Source organism: Guyanagaster necrorhizus, assembly GCF_019112545.1.
Source record: "Guyanagaster necrorhizus MCA 3950 unplaced genomic scaffold BT62scaffold_56, whole genome shotgun sequence".
Classification (NCBI taxonomy): Eukaryota; Fungi; Basidiomycota; class Agaricomycetes; order Agaricales; family Physalacriaceae; genus Guyanagaster; species Guyanagaster necrorhizus.
This window is the reverse complement of record NW_025064935.1, coordinates 123,656-136,039: the sequence shown is the minus strand read 5'-3', so window position 1 is coordinate 136,039 and position 12,384 is coordinate 123,656. Positions and strand designations below refer to the sequence as shown.

Below are 12,384 nucleotides of genomic sequence, written 5' to 3'. Positions count from 1 at the left end.
AATAATCTGCCTTCATTGGCGCGACTTGACCTTACACCCGGTAAAGGACCGTTAATAAAGTTATGTCTCGGTCTGACTGGATACATGGAACCGCGCGCCAAATCCTTCCTGTGTGACAGTTAACTGCGACCTTTAGTAGATCTGTGTCAAAAACTTAGTTAAGATTGAAGCCCGATCGAAATGCGAACGACAGAATGGAAAGTGGCTACTCAAGGTGGCGTTAACTTGGCGGATCTGTATCTGTCCTACTTATACTGAAAAGGGCCGTAAATGACCTTATTAATATTTAAAGTTCGTTTTGCTTTTATCTATCACGACGGCACCGCTAATACCCCATGCATCATGACTCGAGGCTACTCGAGACATTCGTGAATTATGCGTCATACACTACGGCTGGGAATTAGTATCAGAGTGAGTCCAGAGTTCCCACGTCCGTCACAGCATCATCTACCAAAGGAAAAATGATCCAAGAGAAAAAAGTTCTACCCCCGATGTAAATCCGGCCCGGGTCGCGGGCAACCCCGGGTGCCGCTTGACGACACGGTCCACGAAATTCAAAATTTAACTTCATTCTGTTTGCAGGGACGTTGTTGCAATGACAATCCACAGTCTGTACATATATGATAGGCGCGTATGCTTTCCTTTGTGGGATTACTGTACGTACTGATAGGTCTCAATAGGCACTGTGCTTGCGTATATTATCAGGATTGGCATAGGACGAGGCGGCCAAAACTCGCGGTCGAAGGGGGAATAATGCCTGCAGTTTCTCAGGCGGTCTCTGCGCATCCAGCAGAAATCAATCAACCATCCTTGTCGACCGCAGGAAGCACTCGAAACACCCTCTCCTCAGGTTCTGGCGCTGCAGCCAGTGACTCTCCTTCTCCGTTGCTGCAGACGCCAGTTTCCGCTGCTTCAGCGTTGATGACATCTGGTCCGATCACTAGTACGGGCTTGTCTTTCGACGAGGAAGCAAAACTTGTATATGGTGTTATACTGTCACTCCGTAATATGATCAGGAAGTTGTCGGGAAGGTACTGTTCTATCAATCTACTTTTATTTCAAGCTAACTGGGGTACAGAGACGAGCAGTTTGTGAACTATCGCACCTCTGCGTACAAGCTACACCTCTTTGAGACAATTTCAGGGTATAAGTTCGTCATGCTCAGTGACCCAAATACAGACTCTCTTCGGTTCGTCCTTCGCCAGATATACGTTGGCCCGTTCCTTGAATATGTCACTCGCAATCCGCTCGTTAGCATGGACTCTACAGAACGTGGAATAGACAACGAATACTTCCGTTCCAGTGTTGATCGCCTTGTTCGAGGCATGTCCATCTTTGCTTGACCGCGAATATTATCTCTATAAAAATACAAAATCGGTACAAATCTGTATAGACTTGAGAACACGTCTTACACCGCACCCTATTATCTGTCCATTTGAATCTAGGTCGTAGAGTTATCTGTCGCCAGCTCTTCCTGTCGCTCGAATTGTTCTCGCAGCACACTCATCAAGGATGTCTTTATCTCTCGTTCTGCTGCAGCGTCCTCTTTGTCGTCCGTCTCCCCTGCGACGGCCTCGTCAAGAGCCAACTTCGTTTCGCCCAACCTCAGCATATCCTCTTCTATAGTTCCCCGTGATATTAGTTTCACGACATCCACATCACGCTTCTGCCCAATGCGGTACGCACGGTCTTGTGCTTGGCGGTCATTGTGCGGATTAAAATCTTGGTCGAACCTGGGCAAGTCGCAGGATTAGGAACAGGGCTGAACATCTGAAGGTAAGCCACTTACATGATAACAACTGAAGCTGCGGTCAAATTTATGCCCATGCCTATCGAGACTAAGTTTAACACAGGACTTGTGCATGGTAGGACTCACCGCCAGCTTTCGTTGATAACAAAAAGACCGGAATGTTTTCGTCTTCGGCAAATTCGTCCACGAGAGACTGACGTACGTCTACAGCCGTAGACCCGGTTAGAACGAGGAAGCGGATATCCTTCTGCTTCAGAACGACCTGAAGTATATCAAGGATCTGGGTGAACTGGAAAGAAAGGATTCGATGCTACAGTGAATGAACGAAGAAGAGACATGCATACTTGTGAAAAAATCAAAACCTTCCGTCCATCCTTGTTGTAATTTTGCAGCAATTTAAGTAACGCTTGAACTTTTCCAGAGTTAAGATAGCATTCGTCGTCTTGGAGGAACTTTTTGGTTGACTTGTACGTCCCGCAATGCAATTGTAATTCAGCATCTGTCATCACCGACATGTCCTCCTTGACGATGTCGAAGAGCGCGCCTCGCCTCTTAAAATCGGGTTCCTTTAAAAGCTGCTTTGTGATCCCTGACAAGATGTCGTCAGTGAAGAGCTTTCGAAAGAGCATAGGATGCGCAGCCGCTTTGCGCAGATCCATAAGAACGTTAGTGCTGTTCTCGAGATATAGTTTGTCTTTTGTCCGGGGCTTCTTCGTAGGTTTACGACCCTTTGCTGCGGCGTCTTCAAGGGGTGTAGAGGCTGTAGAGGCATCTACATCATATATCGTCTTTCGGGAGCGCTTCAGCGTGTCCCGATAAATAGTCTTTTGCAGTGACGTCATATCACACCATTCGAAGCGCTCAGTTTTCTTTGGTAGATCAGTGAGAACCTAAGCCTGATGAGTACTTACTCTGACAGTCAAAATTGAATGACTTACTTGATCTTTCCGTCGCCTTAGGACAAAAGGTGTCATCATTTTCTTTGCCCGTGACACTCGCTCCTGCGCTAGTAACGTCACCTTCGAGTCACCTTTGACTTTAAAAATGGCTCGCAATTCGGTTATCGTGTCGGAGAAATGTTCAGGCAATATAAAGTTCATGAGTGACTGACATGTGAATTAGTAACCCACGTTGGCCAGAGTGAACAGTGAGATAGAAAGCGTACCACAAGTTCTTGTAGATTGTTTTGCAACGGTGTCCCTGTCAACAAAAGGCGCCACTTCGAATCGACCTTCAGCAAAGCTTGGTATCGTTGGGACTGGAAATTCTTGAGAACATGTCCTTCATCGAAAACGCAAGACTATAATACTAGGTAAACAATGGTCGTTCAGATAACTCAAGAAAAACTCACATCCCAGTCGACGTGACGGAAGAATTTACGATCTCCATCACCCTGCGCAAGATTGTAAGTGGTGATCAGAACGTTCCATCCATCGTCCGTAGTTTTGTGGGGTCGTGTATCTAAAAGATTCTGGCGAAGATGAACACGCTCGTCCTTACTGCCATAATACGTCTGCACTTTGATCGAAGGAGCGAAGCGTGTAAACTCGCGAACCCAGTTCTCCAGCGTAGAAGATCTTATCAAAAACGTAAGAAGAAACGAGGCAGGAAGGATGATGAAAACGTACGGAACAACAATGAGATGTGGCCCATTCCGTCCATGCTCCTTTAGATGTGCAAAGAAACTTATAACTTGGATGGTTTTGCCGAGGCCTGACGTGATGGTTATAATTGTGACGTGTACATCAAAATACCTTGACCACCTACCCATTTCGTCCGCCAGAATACAACTTAGCTTACGGTCATAGAGGAGACGCAGCCAATTGACACCCAAAAGCTGATAATCTTTGAGTTGAACGTTTGGTGATAGAAGCGATGGCTGAGAGACAAGGTAGCTTTTGGCATGCTGGTCCTTCAGTGGTGCAATGGAACGAAGGTTGAGGGATCCATCTTGGTTTGCCTCGGATTCCGGAATATCTGCTCGAGCTTTGCCTTTGCCCTTGTCGACATCAACACCGGATGCCCAGCCAGCAATGACTGAACGAAGGTTAGATCCTATGTCTTCGCATTCCTCTAGTATACGGTCGACTGCGCCATATCCTTTGAAGATGTCAGTACAATCGTCAAAGAGACGAGGACTGATGCCGGCCGGGCCAGATTTCTTCTTCCCCTGGCCAAGTTTTGAATTCAAGTCTTCAACGGTGTCAAAAGGTCGCAGCCCTATTATAGTATTGGCCTGCGCAGAAGTGCAACCTGAAAGACCGTCGGCGTGACTATTCTGAGAGACGACGGTGTTTGAAACGCACCTGTTAGTTGTTGCAGTGCTTCTGCATTTTTCAAGTTAAAAAAAGCCAATGTCCGCGCTTCATCTGTGTCCTCCTGTCGACGCCGCTTGTATTGATGGCCGTCTTCACTCTCGCTTGCGTCCTCTGAGTCGGTGTCCAATACCATCTTCTTTGCACGTTTACGGCCTGCGGGTCGAACTACAGACGAGGGATCAACTGTAGATGTGTTCAAGGCATGCTTGGAAGGAGGTGGTGTCGAAGTGCTCGCAACTTGCGAGTCGATCTCAAGACGGTTGGCGTAAATCATGGACTTCTTCCCCTTCTCTTTGGCTGCAACGCGCTGGGCTTTCGTAGACTCGACATAGCCATCTACACGTCCAATGGCCGGCGAAGCTATTTTTGTGGGTGTGGGGGAGGGTTTGGCAACCCAGTCCGGGTCTGATAGTAATGAGGTCGCCCGCCTCACGTCTCCGCTAGCTTGGAGCCAGGCAGCCTTGACACGATCAGGAGACTCCATTGGCATAGTGAGCTTGAAACGAACAAATTTCTGGTCTGATGCTAGCGGATCACTGTTCGATGGAGACGAATCAGACGGATGACCACGAAAAATACGCAGTCTGGCAGCATCGGCGTTTATGTTGACAACCTCAGGCAACGATTCGTCCGATGCTGTCGATTGGGCGTCGGCGTAGGCAACATTGCGACGGCGCTGCCCAGCGCGTTGAATTGCCGGCGAGTCCGGTGAATTCACGACGTCGGTGGAGGACGCGTTCAGTCGCTTACGAGGCGGCTCTTCACTATGGCTATCATCGCTATCCCACGGCCGTCGCAGAACCCCCTTGCCTGTTCTTCCGCTCGACACAAACCCGCTCGGCCCAGCCAGTGGATCAATGCCGCCTGTATGCGACGAGTAATTCCAGTGCCCGCCCTGTACAACCGCCACGGCTGGCGCCACGTCACTGCCCTGTCCAGCATTATTGGACTGACGCAGGCCATGATTGACCGGAGAGGCGCTGGGACTTGAATCAGGGACAAGAATGGTACCAGCAGTCGATGGGGAAGACGGAGGAAAAAAACGCGATGACACAGTGGCATCTCTAGACTGCGACGGCAGCGATGCTACGGACAGTGCGTTCGGCGCTATCGTTGACGCCGAGCTAGTGAGGCTTGAATTAGAGGCATTCATCTTTGACCGCTTGGAAAATTTGAGATGTTCCAAGGCGGCCTCCCGCTGCAAATGAAAACAGTGGCCATGAGGTCGACCACCCACGTTCTACAACGACACACTCACCTTGGCTCTGGCGACGTCAACCGTAGACATTATCGGCAACAACGATGACCTCAAAATTCGGCTAGGGGATGTGATCAGTCGCTAAAGGGTATACCTCCGTTGCTGCACGATGAGTGATGACAAGGCAGTGACCCCAAACTCTAAAACAGTACGGCTCAATGTCGGAGAGTAAAAAAAAGTGGCTGCATTGACTCTACAACTACTCGAACAAGGAAATTGCAAGCGACAGCCATGAATCCTGAAAGATCTGAATGTCGTTAACGTTCATCGCTCACGACCTTTGCAACAACGATATACGTAGGAATGTAGATTCTGGCGGACACAATGTCTCAAGGATGGACAAACTCTAACTCTTGAGAGTTATGAAAAAAACTTGACAAAGAACAATGCATTGATGCTACGTACGGGGGTAAAGGCAAGAACAGGACACCACATCATACCATGCTCGACAAATAACATCCATCCTCCAGGTCACACGGCCACGGTCGAAAACAGAGAGAAACAAATCGCAACCCCCCGCCCCACCCCCACTCTTTGAAGAACCGAAAAGCCTCCCCCCAGAACCAAGATACCAGTAGCCGAGCACGCATCATACATTCCTGCGTGTGTGGTGTACCTTAACAGGATATCACGTACTCCCAAGTCAAACAGATTACAATATTCCAACGTACTTGAGATCTCCTTATAACCTGCAGAACAAGGAATAGGTAGGCTAGGCCTCCTCCCGCTTGGCGCATATCATCATGACACCAAATTGAACGGGTAAGCTGAAACCCAGCGCAAAAATAGGAACCGCTCTAAAAGGTCGAAGACAAATCCGATTTCACGCCGTTCTGTAGGTCGATAGTTCCAAGCAACGATCAAAGGACTGTCCGACAAGCAAAGAAAACAAGGCAGCAAATAAGCACTGATCATTGGAGACCCATCCAACAGTCAGAGAAACGCAACGGAGCGACATGGCAGCACCTCCCCTAAACCTGTGGTGGTTAGAAAGGAAGGAAAGATACCCTGAGACAAAAAATCCCTCCTATATATAGTCTGAAGTCACGTGAAGAGTCGGACCCTAAAGCGGCCTGGTCGGCTATTCGGCTGCTCAGCATTCCACTGTTACGCAGCACTTCTGCCAACACATTCCTGCTTTCCCCCATGTTAGGATTTCTCGACCTCCTTGCGCTTACGCTGTCTCTTGCAGTGAGCTTGGCCATCATTGTGCCACTTACTGGTGTTCTTGTACGGTTCAGAGCGAACTACAATCCCAAGGGTCTACAACTAGATCCCGAAGGAGGCGCCCAACCGCATACAGGTATGCGCGTAATACACATGGCTTCACTGCGTTTTATCTGACAAAAAATTAGGGCCCATTGTAAAGTCCTACTTTGGTATGATGAAACGGGTGTACCAGATTGAGGTAAGTCTCAAGTCTCATATTTTCCTCTTACCTCTCAAAGTCTTCTGGCAGGGATGGCCGGGTCTGTACAAGGGCTTGAGTACGCACTTGATTAGAGCTTATTTCACGTCTTTTTCTTGATGGCGATGCATAGTGCCTACTTTCTTGAGCACCTCTGTGGTCACTGTCTTGATCGTAGTATTCATGGACACTCCCCTACCGCGTCATGGCACCTATCACGCTCCCCAGACGGGTGTCCTAGGCACGTTGGTTTACAGTATCGGAATGATGCTCATTGCTTTGCCAACTGCGATCGTCACGTACCGGTGAGTTTACTATTTCGTAAAGACCTTATTGCTTAGCATATGTTATACAAAGTGCAATCACTACACCCCACAAGCTACCTTACCTCAATGCTGCGAAATCACTGCGTATTCTTCTCACCCCAACAGAGCGCCGTCGTCCATGGATCATCTATTTGACCCCGGGATTGCTTGCCGCTGAAGTTTCACATGTCGCTATTGTGGTTCTCGCGCTGGGACCGCTTAGGCGTCTTCTCCTTCCGCCCCTCCCAGAATCAAACAGCCATCTTCCTGACGTTTCTCCGGTCAGACTGGCCGTATACTTGTTGGTAGTTTTGGTCGCCGCCGCCCTGCTTACTCCATTGGAAGTGATGGCGACGCGACTAGCTATACAACGGAATCATGCTTCGTCAGAGTATAATTCTATTTCTCAGGAAGTTGACGGTGATGCGGAGGATGTAGAAGAGTTCTCTGGCGCTGAGGAAGACGTTATTGGGTGCGTAGAATACGTACCTCCTTTTTGGTTTATACTAATCGGCATGCTTTAGCTTGCGCAGCGAAGGTGATCCGTATATTGGTTTGGCGGACTGTGCAAAGCGTATCATCAATGAGGAAGGTTGGAGCGCTCTATATCGTGCCTGGTGGATCACTCTGCTCGGAACCTTTAGCAGCGGCATCGCCTACTGATTATATCAGTGTATGGTTATCTCTGTAATTCGCCATTTGCGAGCAGCACAATTCTAATATATAATCATAACTTTTGGAATGCCAGAATCGGTGAAGTGTAACCTCCCGTGCTGTAAGCCTTGACACTAAAACACCACTGATAATCATGTTAGATGAAACGTCATTCCGAGGGCCAAGAATTGACTCTCGTCAGAAATGTTCCATGTTTATGGTGTGCCAGTGACATTTCGTTGCAGGCCTTGTCAGCCCTAGCGGGTGCATAGACCCGGATTCTTGGTCTTACCACAAGCAGTCCTTCCCTGCGCTGTAAGAATCAAAAACAGGCCATGAAACCGTGCGAAATTCAATTCTGGTATTCACGTTTGTTTGCTTTCATCCTTTCAAGTTAACCCGGCAATTCATGACCGCCATATCCAGGCCTTCAAGGCTTCAGGCCTCAGGTATATTGCGGGACCTGAAGGAGCAAAGGTCTGTGTTCCTTAACTCTATCCATAGTGCAGGTACACCTTTGACCACCTAGCGGCTGATGTGTGTCAGCTTCATCGAAACGAACACGCCGACGACTTTTTGGGGCTCCGTGAACGGAGGACGCTCCCATGTGACGTAGTATCGCATGCCGATTTACTGGGTGGGCCGTTCTGATTCTTAAAGATCGTTGTCAATCGTTTTCACCTGGTATACTGCCAGCGTCTTCCTTTGCCAAGAGATTGTTTTACCTTGCCCGTGGTTCCGACCCTCCTTTGATACCACAGCACATGGTACTCCCCGTAGGGACTTTATCTTGGGACATATCGTCGGACGTAAGTGGTTTTTTAGCTTGTATTATCTGAGAACAAAGGATAGAAACAAACAAGAAACAGGACAAGGGGATCTCAGAACTTCTTCAAGTTGTCTTGGCATAATGTCGAGCCCACGCCATATCCACAGGTGGGGGATTCCCCTTAGATCGGTGTTCAAAGCCGGCGATAAGCAGTGCCCCCAGTGGCCAAACAAAACCTTCACTCCCCCCTCAATGCTCCAAATGAAAGCCGGTTTGTTACTTCAGCGTCAATCGAGGATGCGCCCATAAAAGGATGGAGCATAATTAAAACTTAAAAAAAACCTCGACGTCCTGTGATGTTTGGATATGACGATTTGAAGTATACTGAGCTATTATTACCCTGATTTGATGGTTCGCAGCCACACCTATTCGGTGAGTGTTACCTCCTGAAAGTCCGGCGTGAAAGATGATGATGACAATCCCACATGTCCGGTCAAACATTTTTTTCATCCACGTTAACGCGCGGCTCACACGGTACGATTTTCCGTGTCATCTTATGGAATCCCGCCTTCGTTTCATTCGCGCCAATCGGCCTCTGACCGAACATCTTGGCATTAGTTCATCGAGATCTAGGGTTGGCTTCTAGGCGTCGATATTCCACCGATTCCGAGGAATCAATGGTGACTGTAGTGCAACAGAAGGTAAAATGCGCGCGTATACATCGGCTTTTTTTCTACAGAGAAGTGCTTATTCGCACATTCATAAGCGATAGCTTCAGCGGTAGATCAACACATCGCACACCGATATAGATAAAATGTTACGGCGGCTTGAGTATCTCACTCACTTCGGTCAGCATCTCGAATCATGCCCTCAGGGATTCCCCATCCTTCCGGTTGTCCGATTACTCTAAACCGGCTTGATATGTTGGCCCCACCCGTTATACGAAAACGTTAACAGACCCGCTCGACCGCTGTCATTGTCGTGAATGTTCTCACGTCCAAACGATATCGGCCCGTTTCATGATCCTTGTCTACCCCGATATCACCATGGTTCTGCGTCCTGAAATACCGCTTTTAGGTATTTTTGTTGATGCTTTGATGACCAGAAACTGACGTCGATTAATCTGCACATTAGGTGATAGGAAGCGCCAAGAAAAACGATTGCTACAAAAGGTCCACCCAATTTCTTGGTTTCAACGACTCGTTCAGGTCTACTCTACTGTACACACGTACACTATGCCCATAGAAACTCAGCCTCGCAAAAAGAGAGCCGTATCCGATTGCAAGCCGGACTCAGATGTCGATCACCGCAAAAGGTATTCTACCCTTCTTACGCCGTGAGTCGACGAAGCTAACTGGTATTATTATAAAGGCGTCGGAACCGCACCACTCAATCATGTCTCAACTGTCATACATCAAAGCGAATGGTACGTACTTTTTCCTTGCACTGCTGCGTGAACAAACTAATATTCGGGCAGTGTGATCGGAAGCGTCCTGCTTGTGCTCGCTGTACACAACTTGGTCTAGTAGGTTGCTATCCTGGACCAGTTTCATTCGTCACTGATCACTATGGTTAAGACCGGTCTATGTGTATATGAAGTTGATGATCCCAATCAACGGTCCGATACCCAGGATGAGAGCTTGCGTCTATTAAAACGAGTCGCCGAGCTCGAAGGTGTTATACGTGAGGTGAATGACTGCGCACAACTTTTCGGATTCATCGTTGATTAATAAATGTATATAGCTGAAGAACAAACCGCATCCCCGATGGTTGCAACCAGGCTGCCAACAAATGGCTCCCGAAGCTAAAAGCTCGTCTCAGAATCCAGTTATTCACGTTTCCGCCGCTCCGGATTCCACTAGGCCTTCATCTTCTGCGCCCGTGAAACATCCAAATCCGCAAACGTTGCCTTCACCTACGTCACCGACATATCCTCCAAACAGCCTGCGTATTGATAGCAGTCCATCCTCTCAGTCTTCGTCGTGTTTCAGTGCCTCTCCCGTTAGCACCCCTTCACCCACCGCCACTCCTGTAGATGAGTTTTCCTGCTCACCAGTCGCTGTCGGATCGACATCTGACGGACTGGATCTGGTGTCCATGTTTATGTCCTATCCAGACATGATACCTTCGGATCATTCAATGGCGAGACGTAATCTTTGTGACCTTCCAAAGACTAACAACGGTCACTGCGGCTGTTTACATGAAGCCGCAAACTATCGTGCGCTCTTGGAGTTATCACTGAGGCTTCGGAAAGCCGCGGATGTGCTTGCAAGATCACCTCGACATCATTCTGGCTCGAGCTGTTCACTCCAGAGACGAGTCTCGGAGCTGGATACTCATGCTTCGTAGGTTGTTTTCCCCTTCCCTATGTTCCCCTTTGCTGACATATCTTGGATAGGACATCCTTGGGTGATGTCAATTGCCCGCCCGATGATACAGAGACAGTTTTGAATGACTGTGATCAGCTACGGCATCCTTTCGGTACCCATACGAACATCTATGATCCAATAGCTGTACAGACCGCGATACCTCCCGATGCCATTACTCCATTAGCATTGCATGGCATCCGCCCTTGGGATAGCTTTGTTTCCGACATGCACATGGCTGCCGATGATCCAATGATGAACTGGGAACCCCGTAGGTGACGAGAGCCCCGGACTATCAGAATTGCGCCCCAGTCGATAGCATCGAGTCTCGGTGTTTGCAAATACCGGATATTATTGTTATACTTTCCTTTTTTCCTTCTATTTATACAATACATGTACAAGTAACTTTTTCATAACTTAATCCAGCGCTCGATGGCGCCCATGTAGTTGACACACAAAATGTTGTGGATAGACTCAGCGACCTTGAAGCATCGGATCATCAAGGCAGATAAATGCCACGATCGAACGTCGGATGTACGCTTGACCGACTTAAGTTCATCCTTGGCAGCTTGATGGAAACGGTGTGGCGTCTAGATTTGCGTTGAAGTATGGACGGTGCGGTGAGAAGGGGATGCGGCTGGGCTCAAGGGCCTGTCCCATCAAAGTTCTCATGAGTAGAAGAAATGTCATTCCCACATAACATTATTCCCCAACCTGAGCAGTTCTCCCATGGCAATGTTGGAGTGTCGGATGGAAGTTGGGACTGATGGTTTAATGTTTCAATGGAATAACGTGTATCTCAGGATCAAGACGAAACCAGTCGGACGGTAAATGGGAAAGTCAAGCTGAAGAAGTTCCATTAAAATATCCAAGCACTGCCTCGGAGGGAACAACTTGCCTCCCAAACGGGAAGGTCAAGTTGAAGAAGTTCCATTGATATATCCAAGCACTGCCTCGGAGCGAATTGTGACATGAACAGCTGCAGGTTCAAGATCGAACATCAGTTATGATGCTCCAAGGGCGAACCAAGCAAGGCACCGACCAAAATACACGGGAACGTCGCCGCTTCTACTACGGCCCAAGGTAGCGAGTCGAAGGAGCCAAGCTTTGAATGGCAGGTGGTGGTCCAACTCTATGTGCCTGGCATGCAACAAATTACGGTACTTTGCAGAACAGTGGAATGGAAGCTTTATATTCTTTTGTCGAATCTATATTTTCGAAATTACCGCCAGGTCACAGACGGGCATGGTGAGTGAGTGAGACAAGATGTCTCACATCGGAGGCAATGCTTCAGCCAGTGTCTGAAGGACAAATGAATGACTCGGACCTGACGCCTGAGCCGGTTACGAGTCCTGAGCTTTCAACCGCTACCAGTAACCGCAGCAGTAGATGAGACCTGATGAGATGGTACCGGTTCTTGTTGCCCAGAAAGATGCCGGATGTAGGGGTAAAGAGCCCTCGGTGACCCGAGTATTGTCATCCACCTCATGAAAACTTGGAAAGTTCAATTTGAAGTCTCGCCCACTCACCGGTGACCGTTCAAGTTCCCAGCCTGA

The 12,384-nt window shown here is 48.4% G+C and overlaps 4 protein-coding genes across 4 annotated transcripts; 3 read left to right on the top strand and 1 right to left on the bottom strand.

Annotated features, from left to right (window-relative positions):
* Window positions 1-520: 520 nt before the first annotated feature.
* BT62DRAFT_1081207 (snare-like protein) lies at window positions 521-1,733 on the top strand. Its single transcript, XM_043179646.1, has 3 exons — window positions 521-627; window positions 681-1,031; window positions 1,079-1,733. Exons 1-3 carry the CDS (start codon window positions 596-598, stop codon window positions 1,341-1,343), a joined length of 648 nt encoding a protein of 215 aa, XP_043033539.1. The 5' UTR covers window positions 521-595; the 3' UTR covers window positions 1,344-1,733.
* On the bottom strand, window positions 1,079-5,445 carry BT62DRAFT_976367 (uncharacterized protein). The gene is made up of 11 exons (XM_043189229.1): window positions 5,327-5,445; window positions 4,057-5,266; window positions 3,518-4,003; window positions 3,379-3,463; window positions 3,102-3,327; window positions 2,916-3,050; window positions 2,689-2,856; window positions 2,095-2,640; window positions 1,877-2,039; window positions 1,790-1,829; window positions 1,079-1,733 (listed from the first exon to the last, which is right to left on the bottom strand). The coding sequence occupies exons 1-11, from the start codon at window positions 5,354-5,356 to the stop codon at window positions 1,442-1,444; spliced, it is 3,381 nt and encodes a 1,126-aa protein (XP_043033538.1). The 5' UTR covers window positions 5,357-5,445; the 3' UTR covers window positions 1,079-1,441.
* A 1,027-nt stretch (window positions 5,446-6,472) lies between these two features.
* On the top strand, window positions 6,473-7,702 carry BT62DRAFT_911679 (mitochondrial carrier; the record flags this gene model as incomplete). Its single annotated transcript, XM_043183843.1, has 6 exons — window positions 6,473-6,629; window positions 6,682-6,734; window positions 6,786-6,813; window positions 6,868-7,039; window positions 7,092-7,511; window positions 7,564-7,702. 6 exons carry the CDS (start codon window positions 6,473-6,475, stop codon window positions 7,700-7,702), a joined length of 969 nt encoding a protein of 322 aa, XP_043033537.1.
* A 1,852-nt stretch (window positions 7,703-9,554) lies between these two features.
* Window positions 9,555-11,245, top strand: BT62DRAFT_647433 (uncharacterized protein). The gene is made up of 6 exons (XM_043181745.1): window positions 9,555-9,777; window positions 9,834-9,888; window positions 9,940-9,987; window positions 10,040-10,150; window positions 10,206-10,807; window positions 10,861-11,245. Exons 1-6 carry the CDS (start codon window positions 9,698-9,700, stop codon window positions 11,105-11,107), a joined length of 1,143 nt encoding a protein of 380 aa, XP_043033536.1. The 5' UTR covers window positions 9,555-9,697; the 3' UTR covers window positions 11,108-11,245.
* Window positions 11,246-12,384: the final 1,139 nt, after the last annotated feature.